Genomic DNA, 26292 nt, shown 5'->3' with positions numbered 1-26292 from the left:
TTCTTGGAAAAGACAAGATTACAATTAAGAGAGAAACAACTGTGCAAAAAAGAAGTACAGTGTGGCAGCTCTCTTCAAAGGGGCTGGGCTTTTGGTTTGGTTTTCCTTTCCAACAGAAATGAAGCAAAAGGTTTTCTTTTTCTTTTTTGTATCCTAGTGGGCTATATGTACCTTGAGAGCCCCTGATTTGCAGAACACGGCCAATACACAGGCTCTCGTCTTGGTTATGTACTTCCTGTGGGATCCCCAGGGCCTCCAAGTCACTTGTCTTTACAAGGTTAAGATGAAATATTTTAGAAAGTGATGATTATTATAAGGAAAACTTACCTAACAGACAAGGGAGCTGAGAGACAGAGAGCGAGAGAGAGCGAGAGAGAGAGCGAGTGCACTGTAGGCAACCGAGCTGGGAGACGCCCAGCCTCCAGGCTCACTTGGGCTCTAGTGTCTGAAAAGTCTGCGCTGAAACCCTGCCCTAGTGACTAGCGTCTCTGAGAACTGTTTTCTTCATTTATAAAATGGTAGGTAACTTCCTGCACAGGATTCTGAGAAAGAAGGAGATATAACATATATAAACCATCTAACAAATGCCTGGCGTTCAGCATATGGCAAATGTTAGGTTCTGTTGGTTTTTTCCTTTTCTTAAGACAGGATTCAGCTGTATGTGCTATTCATCTTGTGGTGGTGGAGGCAGTGTGTGTGTGGGGGCAGTGGTAGCAGGTTTTACCAATGCGATTCCAAGGGCGCTGGGGTCAAACAGCGTCGGGTGTGAAGCCCGGCTCCATCCGCTGTGAGCTCTGTGACCCTAGGCAGCAGTTTCCTCCTGAGAGAAAGGTACCGTGGCCATCTGCACCTCATGCTGCCACAGGCCTGCTTTTGCCAGGGCTGGCTCCCTGCCTCTCCCGTGGGCCCCTGGGGCCTTGTGGGCAGAGACGGGTGATGTACGACTGCGTGGCTAGTACCCGGCAAGCACACAGCACATACTAGGTGCTCAAAAATGTTTACTGCATAAAAGAGAGCTCTGAGACAACAGTTATTTACAAGGAAGCTATTATGGCCTCAGTTTAGTAACATCTATTTCTGCAAATAGATTGTTTATGAATATGCCCCATTTAGGGCTTTAAAAGGATTTTGTTTCTAGCATTCTGACCTCTAGGTAAATATGATGCTGTTACACTAATTTTCTTGGTGTTTGGTGTTTGAAAGGCTTTGTGTTTCTCTAATGTGATAGCTTTTTAAGAGTCATAAACTAGCTCTAATGATTGTTACTTTAAGATACTGATTTGGTCTTTAATTGCATTTCCAAGTATAGTACTGATGAAAATGGACTCTACCTGTGCCTCAAAGCACTGACTTTTGACATTATGTCAGTGTGCTTAGGGCTGTTTAACATATGCAGTGGTCTCTAAGTGGTATTAACAAAAGGCATTTACTTCTAAATACATGGCAGGAAAACAATCAGTTGGGTAGTTCTGAAATTCTTTCTTATTAAAAGAAAGAATGAAAGAACATGGCAAGATGTCACATTTCTTAGAAGTATTTTAAAACCATGTGGCTCACTCAAATCCAATAATAAAAGTCACTGAGTGCTAAAAAAAATTATAAGGAGAATGGAAAGATTGTTTCATTGCCAAAGGCATCAGAGCAAGAAAAGATTCTTGAAAAATTAAACTGAAAAAACTTCTTCAATAGAGACATCACTTTTCTTTAAGAGCAGAGTTTCCAAATATTTAATATTGACTAAGTAGCTCTCTTTGTTATAACAGGCAAAAATGTAAACGTTTGCACAAGATGTTCAAAATAATACAGCTCTGGGACCTGCTGAGAGTTAATTAAGAAGGTAAATTTATTACCTAAATAAATAAATAAACCTGAGAGCCACTTCGTGTCTGACATTAAGAGGTCATATACTTTCCATTAAAGAGGACTAATAAATATAGTTTAAAAGCTCAGAGAAGGCGGGCGCACACCAGCTCAGGCGGTGCCAGACATCAGCTGACTGCCTCCATTGAGATTACCATGGAAACACCTTCTCCTGGGACACTGCCAGGAGGGAAGGGTGCTTTGGAAATGGTGATGGAGAGCAGAGCCCTCAGCCGATGGATTTCCGCAGGGTTCACCCCTGTACACGTTACAAGGACAATCCATCTTCCAGACGAAACGATACGTTTCTAGCGAGTCACATCAGATAAAGTAATAAAGCATGAAGCCTGGCATAATTACAGTCCATTTACCTCTACACAAGTCACATCAGTTCAGTAATTGTCTCTTTTCTCTCTCCTCTGCTTGCTTCGTATTTTCCACAAAACTAAAGGAGGTATTTGTGTAATTAATTGGCTACTTCCTTGGCCATCAAACCACACTGATAAAAAGGGACTATATCAAACAGCATTAATGGGCAGAATCAAACATTCTACAGTACCAGTCCATTGGGCAAAACTAACACAATTCACCAACAAAAGGACAGGAAGAGTTCCAGCTGAGATCAGGTTAAATGTTTCAGTTTATATGGTCTCACTGGAAACCAGTGAAGAGATTTTATGTTTACGCAAATTAAACTCAGTCTTGGCAACCCTCTCCCAGAGTGCTGCCTGGGGTGAGCCAATGTCCGCATGAACTCGAATGGCACAAGAGCACTGATTCCCCCAACTTGCCTCAGCTACGGGGGTGCGGACTTTTCCACGAACTTACAGTGCTCTCTAGGTTGAGTCTCAGAGGTAAAGAGGTTGTGAGCAAAGTTTCTGACGCAGTAGTACTCATTATGTGGGTGATTTCTTGTCTTTGTTTTCCCTATCGAGCTGAAGAGCGACCAGGAGCCTTGCAGCTTTGTAAAACATTCAAATTCTGACCCCACAACCCCCATACAAATTTTAACCATCCTTGGTAACTGTATTGGGATTAATCCTTTAATTCAATATTACACTTTACAAATATAGCATAGAGAGTGACTCAAGGGGAGGATACTAATTTGACAATAACACAAATTCCAGCTGGCTGAAACCCTAGTCTAACTATGCAGTATTGTACAGTGTAAGTCACTCTGTAGCTAATAAAGGGGTCAACTGTAAGTTGAATGTTTCCTTCTAAGATTGCTGTTTATAATTATTTGACCATGACATTTGTGAGAACAGTGTTTACTGAAAATATTCTCAAAAACTTGCCAATTTCCTATTTTTATTTTTCCTGTGAAGAGTGACTGGAATCATTATTAAATGATAGGTTGACTGAATAATTTTTGCTAATGAGAGGAAAAAATGGTTCCAAATTTACCTTTTAGCTATATTTTGCTTAGGCTTACAGAAAGATCTGTCTTTACCTCCTGAACACAAATCAATTAATGGCAGAGAATGGAGAAATGATTCTTGTAAAGATTAATGGAGACCCTGGTAGATGCTGAGTTACATAGTTTAGGGTAATAGAAAAATACATGATACCACTGCACACCTGTTAGACTGGCTAGACTTTTAACAAATGGACAATACCAAATACTGATGAGAAGGCAAAGTAACGGAACTCTCAATTCACTGCTGATGGGAATGTAAAATGATACAGCAGCTTTGGGACACAATTTGGCAGTTCTTCTAAAGGCAATGTAGTCTTATCACATGACCTAGCAACTGCACTTACATTTACCCAAATGATTTGAAAATTGTGCCCATATATAAAAACTTGCATATGAGTGTTTATAAAAGCAACTTTATTCATAATTGCCCCAAATTGGAAGTAACCAAGATGCCCTGAAGTAGACAAAGGGATAAACAAACTATGATACATCCATATACCCAAGTATTACTCAGTGATAAAAAGAAATGAGCTGTCAAACAAAGGAAAGGCATGGAGGAACCTCAGATACCTATTGCTAAATGAAAGAAGCCACTCTAAAAAGGCTACATACTGTATGATTCCAATTATACAACATTGTAGAAAAATCTCTACATCTATAGAGACAGGAAAATGGTTAGTGGTTGCCAGGAATTTGGGGGAAATAATAGTTGTAGGAATACATAAGAAATATCAATCTTTTCCTCTCTGGCTGTCTGAGGATTGACTACCATTATGAATGACGCAGTTACTATCCAGACCACGAAGTTCATGACCAACCATTTAATTCAGGGGAAAAAATATAATGTCCTTCACCCTGGGAAGCCAATAGTTCCTGAGACAGAAATTCAGGAAGATCTAGTCAAAATGTACAAGATCACATCAACTGTCATCTTTATATTTGGATTCAGAATCCACTGGCTTCAGCACGATTCATGATTCCTTGGATTATGCAAAGAAAAATGAACCCAAATACAGACTTGCAAGACATGGGCTGTGTGAGAAAAAAAAGACCTCAAGGAACCAAAGACAAGTAAAGACGTTTTTAATAGGAATAACAAACTGGTGGCCTGTGGGCTGAGTATGGCTTATAGATGTGTGTTGTTTGGCCTGCCTGGCATTTAGCAACCAGGAGATTTTATATAAAATACAGACTTCACTTTTTTCTTGGAGAATCCAAAGATTTGGCATACTGGACTCAGGCATGATTAGGGTGGGGTGGTAGCTGCCCCATGGTGGGGTAATGCAATTCATTTATTTCTGCACCTGTCCGTCTCCCAGAAGAATTTGACTTTTTGACTAAGAAAGTAGATAAGCAGTGAGTTGTCTCTTCTGGTAAGATTTGCTTTACTACCACCCTCAGCTCTCTTTCCCTTCATACATATGTGGCTAAATGAAAACACTGTGTTGGGAGGGAGATGAAGTTGAACCGAGGGGCATTTAGACATTAATTATTTTTAGAGCCCATAAAATCTTTGTCCTACAGGAATCATAACAGTAATTGGCACAAGGATAGCCAACAGAACAAGAGTAGGGAAACAGAGACACAGAGACACATCTGATTTGTGACAGATGTGGACTAAAGAGCAATGGGGAAGAGATGGTCTTTTCAGTTGATGGTGCTAGGTGAACTGTTTATCCATATGGGAAAAAAACAAATCCTGTGCTGTAGCCTCTTGAATACATAGAAATCAATTCTAGGCAGACTGTAGGTATCAACGTGAAAGGCAGAGCAATAAAGCATACAGAATGCAACAGAAGAGAATTTCTTCACAACCTTGGGCTAGGGACTGATTTCTTAAAGAACAGTAAAAAAGCATCAGCCTTAAAGGAAAAACTGACAAGTTGAACTACATTAACATGAAAAATTTTGTTCAGAGACACCATTAAATGAATGAAAAGGCAACACACAGAGTTGGAGAAAATACCTGCAATACATATAACTGCCAATGGGCACATAAGTAGACCATAACAAAGAACTCCTAGGAATCAATTTAAAAAAGAAAACCCAGTAGGAAAATGGGCAAGAGACTTGAACAGGCACTTGACAAAAGGCAACCAAATGACCAACAAACATATGAAAAGGTGCTCAACCTTATTAGTAATAAGGGAAAGGCCAATAAAAACCACAATGCATATCTGTCAACAGATGAATAGATGAAGATGTGGAATACAAACACAATGAAGTACTGTTCAGCCATGAGAGAGAAGGAAATCCTGTCAATTGCAACAACTTGGATAGACCTTGATGGTCTCATGCTAAGTGAAGTAAGTCAGAGAAAGAAATATGTATGATGTCACCCATATGTGGAATCTAAAAAAAACTGAACTCACAGAAGCACAGTAGAGTGGTCTTTACCAGGGGTTGGGAGGTGGGGAGGAATGGGGAGATGTTTGTCGAAGAGCACAAATTTCCAGTTAATAAGATAAGTAAGTTCTGGAGATTTATTGTACAGCATGGTGATTATAGCTAAAAATACTGATTCATATACTTGAAAGTTGCTAAATGAGTATATCTTAAATGTTCTTACCATAATAAAGCAATGCTAATTAAGTGATGCAATGGAGTTGTTTGCTAATGTTATGATGGTAATCACTTGGCAATATATAAGCATATCAAATCAATATGCTGTATACCTTAAACCTAAACATCAATTGTATCTCAATAAAGTTGGAGAAAACCCCACAGTGCATAACTACCACATACCTATTAGACTAACTAACATTTAAAAGAATGTCAGTACCTAGTGCTGGAGAAGAAATGGGAACAACCAGAACTTCCACATGTAGTTGGTGGAGGTATAAACCAGTACAACTACTTTGGAAAACTGAAATTATCTACTAAAGTTGAACAGCAATTTTACTCCTGGGTATCTGTCCAGTGAAAATGTATGCACACAAACACCAAAAGATATGTACAAGAATAATTAAAAAAAAACAAACTTCAAATATCCATTAACATGTGAATGGAAAAACTGTGGTATATCTTCACAAGGAAATATTACACAGCAATGAACACGAGCAAACTTGAGTTATATGAAATAACATGGATACATCTCATGAATATAATATTGAAAGAAGCCACATGAAAAGGAATACATAGAGTCTGCTTTCACTTATATTAAGTTCAAAATGAGCAAAATTTTGTCTGAGAAGGAAGTAGTGATTCAGAGGGAACACAAAGGGGGAGTTTGGGAGTCTTACTAATGGCCTATATCTTGATTTATAGTGTTGGTTCCATAGGTATATTCACTGTAATAATTCATTAAGCAATACCCTTAAGATCTGTGCACCTCCCTGCATGCAGGGTATACTTTACTGAAAAAGTCAGAATAGTTGTCCAGACGTGAACAAGTGGCAGAGGGTATATCACATGCCAGTAAAATATTTCAAGGGTCTGCAAATCCAATGATGTCAGTTCTATTTAAATTACCCCAAGCCTCATGAAAAAGTTTGAAAATCTCTATTCTAATGGGATACTGTCAACAGAAAATGAACATAACAAGAAAGCTACATCAAGTTCTAGTTCAGACACTCATGTCTCAAGAGAAATAGGATGAAGACTATTTTGTTTATTAACATAAGGACTAACAATATTGCTTCGACCTATTAAAAAGATGGTAAGAGTGCATAATGGGGCAATGGGGCAAAAAGAGGAAGGAGATTTTTAAGTCACACAATGAAAAAGGGTTATCTTAGAGTTTCCTCCCCTTCCCCTCCCCTCCTCTCCTTATAATCCCTCAATGTGTTTTGCTTTAACAGAAACTGACCATCACAATACAACAGATAATGATCTGTGAATTCTCATATTAAAAAAATAATTTAGGGCTATATTGACTACAGAATAATAGCTTCATGTGGTGCTATATATATATATAAAAGAAACAGATTGTCTCACAAGCAATAAATGGACTTAAAATTTGCTGACTTTCCCTCACTATAGAATGAACACACACACACTCTAGATATATACCACATATATACTTGGAAAATTACCATAGCTCAAGAGAAGAATTCACAATGGAAATGACAAGGTAATCAGAATGGAACAATGATAGTACTACACATTATAACATGCAAAGAACAGCTCAAGCCATTCTTAAACACAAATTTATAGTGTTCAATGTGGTTTTAAAAACTAAATTTAAAAACTAAAGCAGTTAATCCCTCAACTCAAAAAGCTGGAAAAAGAATAAAGAATAAACCCAGAGAATGGAGAAGGAAAATTAAGAGCAGAGCTCAATGAAGAATATTGAAATCAATAAAATAGGTCTCTAGCAAAACTGACCTTGGAAAAAATGAGAAAAAAACACATCTAATCAGTATCAGGAACACAGAGCAGTAAGTCACAGGCCCAGATAAGAGCTCTTCAGTCCCGGTCCTCTGCTAGCAGCTGGCTTCCCTTCAAGCAGGTGCAGCCTTGGTTTTAGCTAGTGGCTTCCCTTCCCCTCTGAGGATGGCCTAGGGGTGCATCCCTGAGCGGAGGAGTGGCCGGGGGTGGTTTTCTTTCAATGAGGCTGTGAAGCAAACATTAACGTACTTCACATGCTGTACAATGATGGTTCACACACTGCACCCAGGCTTTAATTATTTTTTGCCTCACTTGCTTCACTTTTCTCTTGATGTACCTCCCTCTTTTTACCCGTCTTCACACACAGCTCTCTTTCTTCCTTTTTTTTCCTCTCCTCCTCCCTCATCCTTTTGCTGACGTATATATAACATGGCATTCAGTGGAGTACAGAAACCTCAAGTAAACAGCTTGGTGGACTCTAACATATGTATACGCGTGTGATCACGACCAGATGAAGCTACTGAGTGCTTCTGGCCCCTAGAAGGTGCTTTCCTCCTTGCTCGTGTTTCTGTGTCTTTGTTGTTCCTTCTGCCTAAGACACTTTTCCACCAAGTAACATACAGCTCATTCCTTACCTCCTTCAAGTCTTGCTCAAATGTCAGTTTCTCAGTGAGGCCTGATCACCCTATTTAAAGTTGCCTATCTTCCTTCCCTATTTTTTCCCTTATCACTTTCCACTGGATTACATGTATACACATACATACACGTACTCCACACACATCTGTCTATCTACCTATCTGTCTGTCTGTCTGTCCATCCATCCATCTATCCATCTAGTCTGCTTTCCCCCACCACAATCTAAGTTTTATGACAGCAGAGATGTTTGACTGTTTTGACACTTCAGTGCCCCAATATCTATATGCCTGACATATAGTAGTCCTCAGTCATTATGTGTTCAATGAATGGTTTAGTTGTTGAGGTTACAATGAAACAGTCTGTCTTACAGCTGCCTAAAGCCCCAAATGAAGGTAATTCCTAGCCTGCCACTCTCCCTAACTCAGGTGTAACTCAGGTGTACCCCCCCTCTCATTGCTTGACTTTCCTCACATTCATTACAACTCAAGATCTAGCAGAAAGAACTGCCTACCAGGATGCTGCACGACACAGCTCCCAGAGAGGATGTGCACCTGCCTGCAGAGCTAAAAGGGTGAGCAGGGGTGTTTCTCCTCCCAGCATGCAGAGCCTGTGCTTTGCAGGGAGGAAGCAGTCAGTTAACCTACCACTGTGACCCCCTGGGCGCTGGCTGATGTGTCTATTAATTAAGTGCTTGGGACACATAGGTGCTGCTGCTTTACAGAAGTTCAATGGGCTAGGAGATGTAGAGACAGTGAATTGGTTGAGTGCTCTTTACAGTGCATTAGGAAAGCAACGAATATTGGTCCCATACTGCCTGGCTGGAAGCAGTTAAGAAAACACATTCTGCTGCAAGCACTGATGAAGAGCAGGTTCAGAAAAACTGATTAGACACATAACCAAACTTCAGCATCAGCTTAATTCTCACCCATGCTGGGCATTGACGGGCACAATTTAGGTCCTGTTTAACAAAGACTGGGATCCTGGCAATTGGAAAAGGGGGAGGCGGGAAAAGTCCAAGGGCCCAATGATGTCTGGTGAGCTAAGCCTATGTGAAGCTTCTCTCTCACGGGAAACCTAATGACCCACCCAGCATTAAGCACGATCTGTGACCAAGGTCAAAATATGACTTGGACCCAAGCACAGTAGTCAAAAATTATAGAGGGAATAGATTAATCATGCTTAAAATGAATTGCAGTAATTATCCGTGCTACAGTAGGGAAAGTCAGGAAAGACAATGCATAGATTTGCAAGTGCTTGACGAGGAACTAATGCATGGATATGGGTCGTGCAGAATTGGTTGCTATGGTGAGGCCTCAGCTGAGACACTGTGTTGGATGTGTTACCACAGGAGGACACTCCAGTGCTTTGTGGAGTTGGCTGATTTGGTCTAAGCCTAGTGCTGGCCCCATGTTGTCTGCCAAGGAAAGTGACTGTCTTAAAATCTGAATGGTGGTGTTTCCTGGGCTTGAGATTCTTCTCCCTTACCACCAGGCATATCTTTACTAAAAACAAAACATTACTCAAGATAATATTAGTCACAATCTGTCCTCGGAACCAGAAAAGTCCAACAAACACAGGAAAGGAACCGATGCGGAAGAAGTGAAAAGTGGAGAACGTGAGGAGATACATGTGGGAGCCTTAGCTGTGTTTATTGATGACTCTTATTTCTAAAAGCATTCCAATTTGATTCTGAAGCACAGTGTTCCTATGGTTCTTTCCTTTCCTAGAATAATTCATAGTCTTATGGAACTGAAGGGAAATTAGAGCTCATTTAGCAACTAAAAGAGAGATGAGCAAATGAAGGACACTGAGAGATTTCCTTTTTACTCTATTTCCTTCAGCAATTCTTTTTCCTACCACTTAATGGTGAATGTTCTTGAATCATCTGCCCTCTTTCCCCCTCTAGACTCCTAATTTCAGCCTCCAATTATACATGGAGCTGCTCTTAAATTTTCAAGTGCTGAATTCTTTCCCCTCTATAATATTAACCTTCCAATCATTTATGGAATGGGTATTTGTAAGATTCACCACCAGTAGCTGAAACTCAACGTGGTTAAAACTGAAATCATTTGCCTTCATACCCTCCAGCTTTTTTATCACCATTATGAGCATTACTATTTTTTAAAGGTTCCTTGTTTTTAACTTCAAAATATTTCTATCATACAAAAAATATAAAGACTAAAATAAGAAATACTTATGTCCAGACTTAACCTTTTGCCATACTTACTTGAGACTTGAAAACATTTTACAGATACAGTTGGAATTTTCCTATCCCATTCAAGCTGCTCCCTCCTACAAGGTAGCAGCTCCTCCAAAGTTAGTCCCTCTGGCAAGCATGCAGAATTGATCTGCAAGGTACAAGGACGAGGGCAGGGGAGTGGGGAAGTGACTCAGGGAATGGAATGAGCCAGTAGGGCCCATTATTAAACCAGCTATTGCTGGGGGCAATTCTAGCTTGTTACTACAGGGAAGCTCTAGGAAATGGTGTAGAACAGCTGCAGAACTGCCCTGCCAATGAGTGATGTAGCTGCAGTATTTATATGCCCCACCCATTAGTCATTTAGATGGGTAAGGGTGGGTGTGCATTTCCAGCCCTCTGTGTCTGAGGGCAAAGTGGGTTCTGGCAGCCTGAGGGCAGCATTTTGACAAAGATTTTGTTAAGATGTTGACAAAGATGGGAAGTTAGGTTGTTTTGTATACAATGATGAAGGAATAAAAGGGTAAGGTCCTGATAGCATCTGTGACTGTGTGTCTGTCCTCTTGACATTGTGTTACCCGTACTGCAGTTGTTAAATATTGTTAATTCTTATATGATCGATAACATTAATAATGATGATACAGATGATAAAGGAGAAAAGTGATTATAAATATATACCAGTCAACATGAAAAAGGAAGGTAGTTTGGGAAAATAACTTCAGGTCAAAGAGTTGTTGACTACTTTTATATCATGTGCCTGATGGATATCCCTGTAATAGTAAGGAAAAGAAATAAAATGCATATCATAATTTATTTTTTGTTTGGTTCCATACTTTATTAGACTTCGACAAAATTTGATTTTCTCCCTCATCTTCTTTCATCTCCTACTTTAAAATTGCAGGGTTATCAGGCTTAAACTGTGATTGATATATAAGAGTATAAGTCTTGGCTAAGAAGACTACATACAATCAAGAATGTCTTAGAATATCATTTTCTTCTTAGCTGCAATCCATTAGTTTTCTATTAAAAGGGAGAAAGATTGTGTATGTGTGTGTGTGTGTATCTGGGGGGAGGGCATAATGGAGACAAATCTCAACCCCACAATCAGGGCAATAAGCCTGAAGTGATATTCTAAAAATCATTCACAAGGCCAAGAATAGTTTGTCTTCTCTGTACCTTACAACCAATAAGACTCCTGATTTAGCAAAATAAAACTACGAAACAATGTTTCCTATTTTTTTCTGTAGAGACCAAAAGGATTTAAAATAATCTTACAGAATATTCCTTATAGATTACACTATTGAACAAAAACAGACCTCCCTCTTTAAGTACTAGCAGGCAGAGGAAAATCAACTGACATGTGAACATCTTTTTGAAGAATCAGAACAGTCAGTCACCTGTAAGGCAGACCCCTTAAGCAGGAGGAAAAAAAAAACCTCATACTGATACTCAAGGAGACACCCACCCAGTTTCTTATTTGAAATAAGAAACGGTTACAGAATTTGAAAACCCCATGGATAACTGAGTGGATTTAGATGAGAGGTAAAATATATTAGTGAAAAGAACTTCTGGAAACAACATAAATTTTACATCGAAAAGAAAAGTAATATTTTCATAGAGTAATTTTCTATTGTTTTTCCACCTGATTCCATTTCCATATAAAAACATCCTTTACTCAGGGAGAAGAGGAGAATGCTTACGTTGTACAGCGGGATAGTCTTCATCACTTTGTACTGCTTAGTGGGATCCATTTTATACAGGTGACGATCAGTGACAAAAATCGCCCTGTCTTCCACCTTACTGAATCGGTTCACCTGCAAGAAACATACAGACCACAGCATCTCATTAAGAATGAAATACAGTGATCTGTTAGTAAAGTATCTAGGGACAGCAGTAGCTGGTTGTGGAGACACATTCTATAATTGTGCACCATGTATGGCCCGTTCTACTGGGTGCAAGAGAAGTCTAAAAGGAATAGCAGTTTCCAGGCTTTTGGAATTTTAGAATTTAAACCTCACAATTTTACAGTTTAACAGGGAAAATGAGAAAAATGGAGAAGTAAAATACTAAAAACATGTAATCCAGATACTATAAAGAAATGAAAAGACAACCCACAGAATAGGAGAACATTTTTCAAGTCATCTATCTGATGAGGAAATTTTATCTAGAATATATACAGAATAGACCATGTATTGTATTTAGAACATATAGCTAAATAATAAATATACATAAAGAACAAAGAAAAAGTAGGTAAAGAATCTGAATAGATATTTCCCCAGAGAAAATATACAAATGGCTAATAAGCACATGCAAAGATGCTTGATATCACTAGCCACCAGGAAAATGTAAATCAGAACAACAATGAGATACTACTTCCTACCCACTACTATGAAAATAATAAAAAAGACAGATAATAGCAAATGCTGGCCAGGATGTGGAGAAACTGGAACACTCATCACTACTGGTGGGAATATAAAATGTAGCAGTCTGGCAGTTCCTCAAGTGGCTAAACACAGAGTTACCATTTGACTGAGAAATTCCACTCCTAGGAGTGTACCTAAGTGAACTGAAAACATATCCACACAAACACCTGTGCCCAGATGTTCATGGCAGCACTGATCATGACAGCTACAAAGTGGAAACAACCCAAATGTCCATCAACTGATGAATAAATAAAATGTGGTATATCTATACAATGGAATATAATTTGGCAAAAAAAAAGAATTCAGTACTAATACATGCTGTATAACGTGGATAAACCTAGAAAACATTATGTTAACTGAAAGAAGCCAGTCACTAAGGACCACATATGGTATGATTCCACTTATATGAAATGTCCAGAGTAAGGAAAGCTGTAGAAACAGAAAGTACGTTAGTATTAGCCAGGGTTGGGGAGACGGGAGGTTTGGGGGTATGACAGCTAAGCGGTGTGGAGGTTCTTTTTGGGGGTAATGAAGTGTTCAAAAACTGATTGTGGGGATGGATACATAACTCTGTGAATATACTACAAACCATTGAATTGTATACTTTAAAATGGTAAATTGTATGGTATGTGAATTATATCTCAATGAAGCTGTAGGAAAAAAAATGCAACCCTTTCTGAAACAACTTATTCTTCCCTTTTCCTAATGCACTGGGTAGGCATATTTCAGATTAAATTCCCTGAAATACAGTGACAGTATATTGGACAATATATAGTATAATAAACAATATATATGTTCCAAAGTAGACAGTGCCATCCTACTGCCTGCAGCATAAATGTCTCATAATTATTACTGTCCATGAAAAAAGTGGGCCATCTGAGAAGGCAGTAAGGGCCCCATGTAGAAAGGAGTCAAGCAGAAGCCAAGTGGACGTCTGACGTGGGTGTGGTACTGGGGATTCCTGCTTTGAATGGGAAGACTAGGGATCTCCAGGATCCCCTGCTATTCAGATTCTATGACTCCTTTTCCTGGCTTTCCTGTTTGCACTATTCTACTTATTTCTTCTAAGGGCTCTGCTCCCAGAGGACACATTTCCTCATGTTTTGCTTCTCTTAAATGTGCATGATTTCCTACTCCCTTCTTTCTTTACGTATGTATATTTCAAGAATGCTGTTCAAGTTCTCATTCCATTTTAAAACCTCCTCAATTTCTATAGAAAAATGATCACTCTTTTCTCAGGAACTTCTATCACACAGTTGTAGAATGAATATATAGGATACATGTAGAATTAATAAGGAAACAAACAAATTTACATTGAAACCAAAGGGCACAGGGTTTTTCTTTCAAAGCAGAATACTTGAGAATATGAGGAGCTATTGGCTTAAGTGCTTTTGATAATGTAGAACAAAGTCTCCTGAACTTTTTGTTTCAAAAGAAAGAGAAGAAGGTGGGCTGGTGCTTATAAATAACAAGATGACAAAGCTACATCTATCCTTAGTCTGTATCTTCTTATTATGAAGTTTAGTTACCATCTACATTTCTCTACTAAAAGGGCAAATGTTTTCACTGAATAATTGGAAAGTTTTAATAATTTCAAGGACAGTTAACTTGTAATTGTTAAGCCACGGATGCTTATGGAAAAATATTCTCGCTAAAATAGTTGGGTAGAACACTGTGGTTTTAAACTTATCACAGTTGCAGGTATGTTTGGCAAAAGACGTTGATTTTACTTTATCTTGAGAAGCTTGTCTACTGACTATGATCTCAGTAATCCAGGTCTAAGTAACTCAGACAATATGAAAGGTTATACAGGTTGTCTTAAAATTGGAAGTATATCAAAAGTGGGTTTCCTTGTAAAATAGCTACAAATAAGTTAACAAAATAGTTGTAAATACATCTAACAAATTCTCTTCAAATCACAGTTAAAATCTCACATCAAACTGTATGATTGATTTCGGGGGGAGATGGGGAAGGCAGTATAACACAAAGAAGACAAGTAGTGATTCTATAGCATCTTACTATGCTGAAGGACAGTGACAATAATGGGGTATGTGGTGAGGACTTGATAATAGGGGGAGTCTAGTAACCATAATGTTCATGTAATTGTATATTAATGATAGCAAAAACCCCCCCTCAAAACAACTGTATGATTTCTTTTCTTTTTAAATGAAGCTCAAGAAACAACAAAACTAATTTAAAGTAAAATAAATGAGAAGAGTGGTTGCCTTTGGCGGCAGCAGGGCTTAGCTAGGAGGAAGGGAGCTTTTGAAGGTGATGGAAATGTTCTATGAAGATACAGAATGTATCTTTGGAACATAACGATGCCAGGGTTCTTGTTCGTGGAGCTGAAGAATGAACTTCGCAAACATTCAAGGTAGGAGGGCAAGGCAGAGGCTTTTATTTAGAGAGAAAGTGAGAGGACAAAGCTCCTGGCTCAGGCCAGGATGGGACAAGAGAGCTCCAGGGTGGTGTGTTGTCTAGGGATTTTATAGGCGGTTGAGAGACAAAGGGCTAGGGATGCACACCTGCTAAGTGGTCCCAAAATGTTTATCTTTGAAGAGACATTAAGTTTCTTATTAGTCTTCCTGGTTATTTATGAGAATTTTACTGCTCTGATTTCCAACCAGGAACGCAGCTTCCTGGTCTGGGAGCATATCACTCAAGACTGCCTGCTTTGCTTCCAAGGTGGGCTGAGTTACTGTCTGTTAAAAAGTATTTTAAGAAAGTTACTTTTTAAGAAATTGGGTTTTAAAATGCAATCTTATTTTCAAGATGGAATCCTTCCTGTTTGTTTGGTCAAAATAAATTGCCCAGGTGGCAAATCACTTGACTAGGACTGGAGGAAGAAAAGCAGCACCTGGGTAAAGTCAGAAAAATAAGCTGGGCGCCCCCAGCAGGCCAAAGCAAATCCACAATGGATTATCTTGCTTTGTTTTTTCCAGAGGCCCTCACCCTACTCTGTCTAAGCCCATGGTCCCTGTCTCAATAAGATAGGGGTTGAGATTTACTTGGGTGTATGCTCTAGTCAAACTCACTGAATGGTGTACTTCAGGTTTGTGTATTTACCTGAAAATAAATTATACCTTAATATAAATGCATAAACCAAACAAAAACAATGTAGAATCTCAAACATACAGGATGTATTTTTATTTATGGCCTTATTATTTCATGGGCAGCAATTCTGTCTTCTAGCTAGACTGACAGCTCCTTGAGCGTCATCATCACACAGTGCCTTTTTTCGTGTATCTCACGGCCTCCAGTACAGAACTGGGCAACCTGCAGCATCTACAACATCCTTGCCAACAATCAGTTGGTTTTAAGAGCACTCTTAATCTCCAGGATAATGTCAAGAAGTCTTCTTCCCCATATGAGCCAATAAGAACAGTCAGACTGGAAAACTGAGAGAAGATGGCTGCAGCACACTGAGGTTGCATAAAGTAAGAAAAAATTTTCCAAGTGGCAAATGAAAGCACAGTTGCTCAATAACTTAGATCCCCAGCATGCAGTTTGGAAAAACTTCACTTCTGCACCAAAGAAAGGGGAACTGGAAACTTCCTGCTTTTTTATTTCTGAGGCTAGAAGCCCCTTTATATTAGTGAGCTATCTCTTTAAAAAAAAGCTCCTCAACCTAGTTTGTACTATATGAGCACAAAGCTTGCTGATTTGGAATTATTTATTCTTCTGGTTGGAATTGTTGAGATTTATTTATTTGTAATTGTTGATTATTTATTTTCTTTTATCTCATCAAGTGTCTTTTCCATGAGCTAACTTTTCCCTTCCGAGACTAAGTTTCTAGAGGGCAAGAACTTCCCGACCAGCTATGACGACAGAATTCTGCACAGAGAAAGCTGACCAGGCAGATCTGGGAGGAACGCAGCTGTGCCTGTATTTGCAAGGCTGTATTACTTGGTAGTAGATCCTCTTATAAAACCTTTAGACTCACAATTTCATTGAGAAAAGTGTATTTCTATAATAAGAAATCTAAAAATGGGATTTAATTAATTTTTTCTACATTTTTAAATTCAGCACACGACTCCTATTGATGTTAGTAAAATTATACTGGTTTACTCAAGGAATTTGATAAAAATTTTTTCCAAAATTTACAGTGTGTATTTTCAAGCACTTGAGAGGCTGCTGATATACAAAGGAATGATAGGAGGCCCTTGTCATAGGAATCTTACACTAGTAGGTGAGGTTGAGAGAAGAAACTACGAAGTGACAATAATTTCATGTAATGATAAATATAAAGAGTAGAAAACTAGATAATGGGATTGGGAGAAAATATATTTGTGTGTGTGTGATTCTGTATAGAGTGCTACCTTACTAGTGAGTCAGAGAATGCTCACATTTGCAGGTACTTTTCCTAATGGGCCCAGTTAACCCAGGACAGTTTATAAATAAGTAGGTTAACTACTTGCTGATTAGGGTGTTTCAATTTCAGATTTGGGTGACATTTAAATCAAGGTACTGAGCACTAAAAATTTGAACTACAATGTCTTGCTTCTTGTGACCAGAAGGAAATGGAAAGCAAAACAGAACAAAAAACCCACTCAAAACCTTCCCCTGAGCAGAATAAGGCAAAGCCTGATGTGACTATCCCTCATTTCTGCTCCCAAGATCTTACTTTCAAGATGCAAAGATGTTACACATTAACCTGAAAACAATGTTACCGTTGGTAGGCTATTCAGCTAACTGAATTAGGAGAGGTAGGACAGGATACAGCAAACTAAAATCCGAGTCCATCTGAGTTTTATGCCCGCCTCTCCTTTTTGTCTCATAATTTAAGAATCATCAGCCAATTCTCTAAACATTCCCTGTGTAAGCATATTTTTGAGTCTTCGGTATTTGGTACAAAAACAAAAATGGTGTTTGTAATTAAGAGTAGAGATTGTGTGGTGAATTTTTAACTACTTTTGATAGTGATTATTTACTTCACATAGCAATGGTTTTTGCCATAAAAGAGAACTGGCACTCATCAGAAGACGTGAAATAAGGCGATGGTAGAACTTCTGCATCAGCAGTTTTATAAGCTGGTTTGCACGACACTAGTCTGATGTGATGCTCTGTGAGAAAGAAAGAGTTCCAAGTCATGTTGGTTTAAGAAACACTGCAAACCAGGATATTTATAACCCATGAATATCTTAAAGGCTCTGAGAATTCTGCAATTAAAAGAGCATTTAAAAAAAAATTAAATGTAAATTAATATTCAACAGAACCTTGACTTGTGAAATCCACAGTGGAGAACACTCATCATCTGTATCCATCTTAGAATATGGAGAATAATGAATGTATTGCAAAGGAAAAAAAGAAAAACCTAAGGTCATACAAGACTCAAAACCAACAGGCCACAGTAAAGTGGACAGCGCTGTCTTTTTTTATGATACATCCATGAGTCAATCTGGAAAACAACAAACAAAAAATCTCAAAGCAGCCATTTTATCAAAGAGCTGGTTAGAAATACTACATTCTTTTATGTAAGAATATAATTTCTAAAGAGAACAGGTCATAAGTCTTTACTATTTTTAGTAACTCAAATCATCCTTAAACATGAATCAAGTGAGTGAGAAGGACATCACGTAACAAAGTAAGTTTTAAGTTGCATAACTTGGCTAAATCAAAACGGCAAAGAAAAATTTTAATATACATGTGTAAATTTGTAAAATCAAACTTAAATAAAATAATTATGGCACAGGATACTATTTTTCTTCCTCTTACATTCATAAACTAGAAGAAAAACTGGATCACAGACTCAGTATTAGATAAGATGTCATCTTCTTTCTTCTATTACCCAAAGAAAAATCCCAATCACCTTACTTTTGACTAACCCTTCTGGTGATCTGTATATAGGGTTAGTCAGCACCACAGGGGGCCAGATATAAAGCTTCCCTGGACAGTTAAACCAGAAGAAAATATATTTTGGATGAAAATAGTTATTTGCAGAAGTTCCTACCTTAAAGAGCATTTTATAACTATAGTTAATGGAAAGTGGGTGTTTCAAAAAGAAAGCATAAAGAAGAGGGCTTCACTGAAATCATATCAGGTTTTACCTTGGTATGTCCTTGGTTCACAAGTTTCTAAGAAAGACTACATAGGCTATTGTGTGAAGAAATATTACTTTGCACTGACCTTAAAATTATGACTAAGAATTTTTCAATCTTTATCTAGGAAGACAGGGAAAGATGCTGTCAGACATCAAGTTCTGATCACTGGAAGGACAAAATCGGAGGCACCGGCTTTTCCACAAATGACATAAATCTCAAAACCATCCAGTTGCCTCTGAATCAACTTTTCTGATTACCAATTTGACTTCCCAGATATCATTATACTAGGAAGGAAGTATCCTAGATAGTAGATATGAGAAGTCACTAAAATGGTACTTTGTTTAAGCCACAAACTGGCATTATGGCTTATACCAATTTGGGTGAATATATGAATCTGGTTAGCAAAAGTCACTTCTTGATTTTGTCTGACCAACTCTGGGTACTTGTAAAATAAGACTTTCTGGATCTAGGAGTTCAGACTTAAGACTCCACACTTCGGCAACCACCCCAAGACACTGCCAGCAAGCTTTCCTTGGTGATGTTTATTTCATTCTAAGTTTAAAACAAGTTGCTATTTTGTTACAAAAAAGTCTATACTGAGTTGATCTCTTCTTCCTTAGAAGTTTGAACACTAATACCATTAAACAATAATTCTCCATTGCCCCTCCTGCCTCCAGCCCCTGTAACCACTATTCTACTTTCTATATCTATTAATTTGACTAGTCTAGGTACTTCATGTAGGTGGACTCATACAGTATTTGTCCTTTTGTACCTTATCCACTTAGGTAATATCTTCAAGGTTCATCCATGTTGCAGCAAGTATTTCATTCCTTTTATGGCTAAATAGTATTCCAGTGTATGGACACACATATTCTTGATTCATTTATCTGTCAAAGGACATTTAGATTGTTTCCATCTTTAACTATGGTGAAGAACACTGCTGCTATTGTGAAGAACATTGGTATACAGTCAATTATTTTTAAAAGAGATTTAAATAATAAGAAAAATATTACATATTAACCCATGTAGCTACCATTTCTCTTGCTATTCATTCTTTGGAGTATGCTCATCTTTCTGTCCAGATCATTTTCTTTCTGCCTGAAGGATTTCCTGCCTCTTTTCCTGTAGTGCATATCTTCAGATAAGCCTGAAAAAGTCTTTTTTAAACTTTGATTTTTGAAAGATATATTTGATGGGTATATAATGCTAGGTCAACATTTTTTTTAGTAAGAAAAAACTTTTAAAGTTGTTGCTCCACTGTCTTCTTACTTGGATTGTTTTTGACAAGAAATCTGATGCATCCTCATCTTTTTCCTTTGTCTTTTTTCGCTTCATCACTGCTTTTAAGCAGTTTGATCATGTAATGTATACCTTGGTATAGTTTTCTTCATGTTTCTTGCATTTGAGGCTTCTTGGGCTTCTTGGGTCTATGAGTTTATAGATTTCATCATGTAAGGAAAAATTTCAGTCATTATATTTTCAAATATTAAAGATTTCTCCTTTTCTCTCCTGTAGGGATCCATGCACACTTATATTAGGCCACCTGAAGTCAGCTCACGGTGTCTTAATATTTTGCTCCTTTTGGGCATCTTCTGCCTGCCTCCCCCTGTGTGTTTCATTCCGGGTAGTTTTATTGTTATATGGTCAAGTTTACTAAACTTTCTTTTGCAATGTCTAAACTGCAATATCTAAATTGAGTTTTTTAAAGATTTCAGACACTGACAATTGCACCAGAAAGAATAAAATATCTAGGAATAAATCTAACCAAGGAAGTGAATGACCTACACCCTGAAAAATACAAAACACTCTTGAGATAAATTAAAGAGGACACTAATAAATGGAAATTCATCCCATGCTCTTGGGTAGAAAGAATTAATATTGTCAAAGTGGCCATCCTGCCTAAAGCAATATACAGATTCAATGCAATCCCTATCAAAATACCAACAGCATTCTTCAATGAACTAGAGCAAATAGTTCTAAAATTCATATGGAACCACAAAAGACCCTGAACAGTCAAGGCAATCCTGAGAAGGAAGAATAAAGCAGGGGAGATTATGCTCCCCAACTTCAAGCTCTACTACAAAGCCACAGTAATCAAGACAATTTGGTACTGGCACGAGAACAGACCCATAGACCAATGGAACAGAATTGAGAGTCCAGATATTAACCGAAGCATATATGGTCAATTAATATATGATAAAGGAGCCGTGGACATACAATGGGGGAATAACAGCCTCTTCAACAACTGGTGTTGGCAAAATTATACAGCTACCTGTACAAGAATGAAACTGGACTACTCTCTATCTCTATACACAAAAGTAAACTTGAAATGGATCAAAGACCTGAATGTAAGTTATGAAACCATAAAACTCTTAGAAGAAAACATAAGCAAAATTCTCTTGAATATAAACATGAGCAACTTTTTCACGAACATATCTCCCTGGGCAAGGGAAACAAAAGCAAAAATGAGCAAGTGAGACTGTATCAAACTAAAAAGCTTCTGTACAGCAAAGGACACCATCAACAGAACAAAAAGGCATCCTACAGTATGGGACAATATATTCATAAATGACATATCTGATAAGGGATTGACATCCAAAATATATAAAAAGCTCATGCACCTCAACAACCAAAAAGCAAATAACCCGATTCAAAAATGGGCACAGGATCTGAACAGATGCTTCTCCAAAGAAGAAATTCAGATGACCAACAGACACATGAAAAGATGCTCCACATCACTAATAATCAGAGAAATGCAAATTAAAACCACAATGAGATATCACCTCACACCAGTTAGGATCAACATCCAAAAGCCAAACAACAACAAATGCTGGCAAGGATGTGGAGAAAGGGGAACCCTCCTATACTGCTGGTGGGAATGTAAATTAGTTCAACCATTGTGGAAAGCAGTATGGAGGTTCCTCAAAAAACTCAAAATAGAAATACCATTTGACCCAGAAATTCCACTCCTAGGAATTTACCCTAAGAATGCAGGAGCCCAGTTTGAAAAAGACATATGTACCCCTATGTTTATCGCAGCACTATTTACAATAGCCAAGAAATGGAAGCAACCTAAGTGTCCATCAGTACATGAATGGATAAAGAAGAGGTGGTGCATATACACAATGGCATATTATTCAGCCATAAGAAGAAAACAAATCCTACCATTTGCAACAACATGGATGGAGCTGGAGGGTATTATGCTCAGTGAAAGAAGCCAGGCAGAGAAAGACAAGTACCAAATGATTTCACTCATCTGTGGAGTATAACAACAAAGCAAAAACTGAAGGAACAAAACAGCAGCAGAATCACAGAACCCAAGAATGGACTAGTAGTTACCAAAGGGAAAGGGACTGGGGAGGATGGGTGGGAAGGGAGGAATAAGAGGATTAAGGGGCATTATGATTAGGACACATAATGTAGGGGGGGCATGGGGAAGGAAGTATAGCACAGAGAAGACAAGTAGTGACTCTATAGCATCTTACTATGCTGATGGACAGTGACTGTAATGGGGTATGTGGTGGGGGACTTGATAATGGGAGGAATCTAGTAACCACAATGTTGCTCATGTCAGTGAGTATCAATGATAACTTAATAAAAAAATCCACATACAAAAAAAAATTTCAGACACTGTATTTTTCATCTCTATTCATAACATATCTATAATAATTGCTTTAATGACCTTATCTATTAATTCTATAATCTGTGTCAGTTCTGGATCAGTTTGAATGATTAGTTTTTCTTCTCATAGGTTGTAATATCCTGGTGTTTTGTAAACCTGGTAATATTTGATTGGATGAAATGCATTCTGTATTTTATCTTCTGGGTGCTGGATATTTTGTAGTCCTATAAATATGTTTGAGCTGTCGTAGGACACTGTTCTGTTACTTAAAAACACTTTGATTCTTTGGGGTCATGTTTTTATGATTTCTTGGGTGGGATTCGGGCAGCATTTAGTTAAGGGCTAATTATTCCCCACCAGTGAGGCCCAGATTCTTTTTTTTTTTTTTTTCTCCCTACTTACTCCAATCCCTCCCCCATTTCCTTCTTCCTCCTCTACACTTTATATATTAGATGTCATAATCTGCACTTTTTGTGTATCCCTTGACTGATTTCGTTAATAGTTGATTTTGCTTTAATTTTGTACTTGCTTGGTAATTATTTGGTCTACTACTTTTACTATTGGTTTACTTTTACTGGTGAAGAGGCCCAGATTCTTATCAGTACTTTACCTAATGTCTCATGAGTCACGAGGTTTCCCAACCTGGCACTATTTGCAGCCATGTATGCCTACTGGACATTGTAACCTCTAACCTTTTTGGGTGGCTCTTTCCCTCACCCTGAACAGTTTCTTCATATGCATGTGCTGAGCAATACTCAGGTGAACTACCTGAGGTGGATCCTCTGTAGATTCTAGAGTTTTTCTCTTTGCAGCTGTCTTCTCTGGTCTGCTTTGCAAACTCTAGCTGCCTTGGGGTCTTCCTAGCTCTCAGCTCTCTCTTTTCAATGAGGGACTCTACTGAGCTCTGCTTGGCTCTCCCTGCTCACACCACAGGCTAGAACAGCTCTCCAAGAAGTAAACTGGCTAATGGTAGGGCTCACTTTGTTTGTTTCTCATATCTTAGGGATTACTGTCTTTCTTGTGCACTGTCTTGAAAACCATTGTTTCATATTCTTTGTCCTTTTTTAAAAAATTTATCATTCTTCCATTCCTTTTAGTAAGCTGTGTTGCTATGTAAGCTATGTTGTATTCTATTGTGTACTGACATGGTTATTCATTAATCCAATCAAATACTGATGCATGTTTATTCTTCCCTCAGTTTTGTGGCTATTACAATGTACAAAACTGTACATACATCTATCTTTGGATATATGTGTGAATATATTGCAGAGTTGTGGAATTCGTAGATGAAGTGGCCCGGGCATTTAAAATTTTGATAGTTACTGCCAAACTGTCCACCCTGAAGGACTGTATCTTATACTCCTACCAACAGTGTTTCCCTAAATCCTTGCAAACACTGGTTGTTAACAATTTTAAAGTTTGCCAAATTTACTGTTGAAAAATAATATTTTATTATTTTGATTTGAGTAATTCTTCAATTAGGTACTTTTTGAAGATTTGAAACAAAACACCTCTAAAATCACCTAAACCTGGGTCTCTGTTATGAAGCAATTCTTAGATACATTTCTTAATTCCTCCTTTGGATATTGGCATATTTATGTCAATATCTCTTCTGAGGTCAATCTAGGCAACATTTTTCTTAAATTCACCCAGTTCATTAATATTTTATAATTTATTTGCATAAATTTACAAAATGTTCTTTTATAATTATTTCGATTTCCTATTTTTTGAAAACAAGTATTTTAAGATTTTTAAAAACCCACTGTCCCTTTGCCTTCCATTTTCCAACTTCCATTTGCCCAATTGCTATCATCTCCAAACAATCACTGTCCATACATATCCTGCTCCAGATAAACAAATATATTCATAGCACATAACTTATCCTCCCCACCCTCCAAGCTTCACTTATGTCCACCCTTTTCCAAACTATGTCCTTTCTCCTTCTTCCCAATTGTGAACAAAAAGGACTAACTGACCATTTAATACAAGGCCGACCAGCAGGTGCTATGCAAGTTACACAGCAGTAAAATACAACTCCCTCACCTCCAGGAGGGCCCCATTCTCTTGTTTTAAAAAGAAACAGTTACCAACAATATTGGCTTCCCTTAGGAAAGCTTTCCAGCCTAACTCTAATAAAACTGTGGTCTCTGCAGCCATTCCATCACCAATGCCTCGCCACAGAGGCATAGCTCACTGATACCGCAACGAGTTACTCAACTATTGTAACGTTTTACTGCGGTCATGGTTAAGTTTCGCCTGCATCTGTGTTTTCTTCCCACGGAGGTCTGCCTCGAGCTTGCCTTACCTTGCGGACATGACAGGAAAAGAGTATGTTCATGTATTTGTCCTTGCGTTTCAGTTCATTAGCAACAGGGACGAAAGTGCCTGAGGTCTGAGGCGTGTCTGGCTTCTGTAAGAAAAAGGAAACACGATGAAATGAGTACGCAAAGCGTTTTAGACTAGACAGCGCCCTGTTAGTGTGCGGCTCCTGACCATGCTCCTAGTTTTCTCCCCATTCCAGACGGTAAGCTGCTGAAGGGCTGTTAGAACACCAAGGGCCCCACGCAATTTTTAAAGTAAGGAATGGGAGAGAGATGAAATGTAGCTTTGGGAATAATTAATATAAAGGTGGTAATTAAAAGTAGTTGCTGAATTATGCAAGGGAAGGTTTAAATGCTCAAAAGAGTGTACCTAACACATACGGTTATAAGATAAGAATGCTTCTTAAAATGGGGGAAACATCAACTATTGTATACTTAAGAGGCAATAAAAACTTTCGGTTTAGTATTTCTTGTAGAAATTTAGTTTTTGGAGGTGCCTTATTCTTTCTACAAACTCTTGGAGAAAAATTCTCCTCGTTGTAAAGGGAGGAGGATAGATTCCACTTTGTTCTCCTGGACTTACTGAAGCAAGATAGTTGCCTTCCCAGGCCCGCTGGAGCCCAAGGTCAGCCCTTTGTCCTTTCAACATTTCCATGGCCGCGACCTTTGCCCTGACCTGGGGCAGGTCTGAAGCAGGTATGCTCTTGATAAGCTGGGATGCTCTCCATCTGTAAGTAAATAAACAAAAGGTACAAGACTTTGAAAACACAATCCCATTCATTCTCAAAAATAACTGAGTTTCCATTAAGCAGAATTAAACCAAAGTACTTGCATGCTACCCTAAAAAAATAAAATGTCTCCAAAATATACACAGAACTTCATTAAATACACATAGTTTTATGTGGGCAGAGATTTTTATAAAACTTGAGTTGTCATTTGTAAGTTTTGAAAACAACTAGAACTTAGAGATAGATGGACTCTTGTAATATTTATAGTTAGGGCACAGAAATTTTGGATTCGCCATTCATTCATTCAACACATGCTTTCTAGGCACCTGCTGTATACTCCAGATGCTGTTCTAGGCACTGGTGGTACAGCAGTAACACAGATGAAGGTCCTTTCTGCCAGGTATTTATATTCTTGAGAGCAGACACAGCTGATAAGCAAGTCAACAAGTGTGTAAGATGTAGTAAGTGCTATGGAGAAAATAAGGCAAAGAAAGGGGGATAGGAGTGTGGCTGGGGCAGGGGGAAGGCACAGGAAGCACAGCTACTTATGAAAGGGTGTCCAGGAAGCACCACCAATGGATATGTGAATATAGACCCACAGGAAGTGAGGAGTTGTCTGGATATTTGAGCAAGAGTGTTCCAGGAGGAGAACACAGCAGGTGCAAAGGCTCTAACTGGTGTGCTAGGGGATCAGCCAGGAGCCCTGTAAGGCTGA

The 26292-nt window shown here is 38.3% G+C and overlaps 1 protein-coding gene across 3 annotated transcripts in view; it reads right to left on the bottom strand.

The window, feature by feature from the left end:
* MYO1D (myosin ID) overlaps window positions 1–26292 on the bottom strand; it is a 358498-nt gene that overhangs the window by 104650 nt on the left and 227556 nt on the right. For 2 of the 3 annotated variants that reach the window (XM_036879017.2, XM_036879015.2), the window contains exons 18-20: window positions 25433–25577; window positions 24834–24938; window positions 12143–12256 (exon numbers count right to left, since the gene is read on the bottom strand). In XM_036879017.2, coding sequence (XP_036734912.1) covers window positions 12143–12256; window positions 24834–24938; window positions 25433–25577 — 364 coding nt within the window. The remainder of the gene's footprint in view (window positions 1–12142; window positions 12257–24833; window positions 24939–25432; window positions 25578–26292) is intronic. The other variant, XM_036879016.2, reaches the window with a different exon arrangement.

This window comes from Manis pentadactyla, chromosome 4 (genome assembly GCF_030020395.1).
Source record: "Manis pentadactyla isolate mManPen7 chromosome 4, mManPen7.hap1, whole genome shotgun sequence".
NCBI classification, from domain to species: domain Eukaryota; kingdom Metazoa; phylum Chordata; class Mammalia; order Pholidota; family Manidae; genus Manis; species Manis pentadactyla.
The sequence above is the reverse complement of the archived record's forward strand: the minus strand, read 5'-3'. Positions and strand labels throughout refer to the sequence as shown.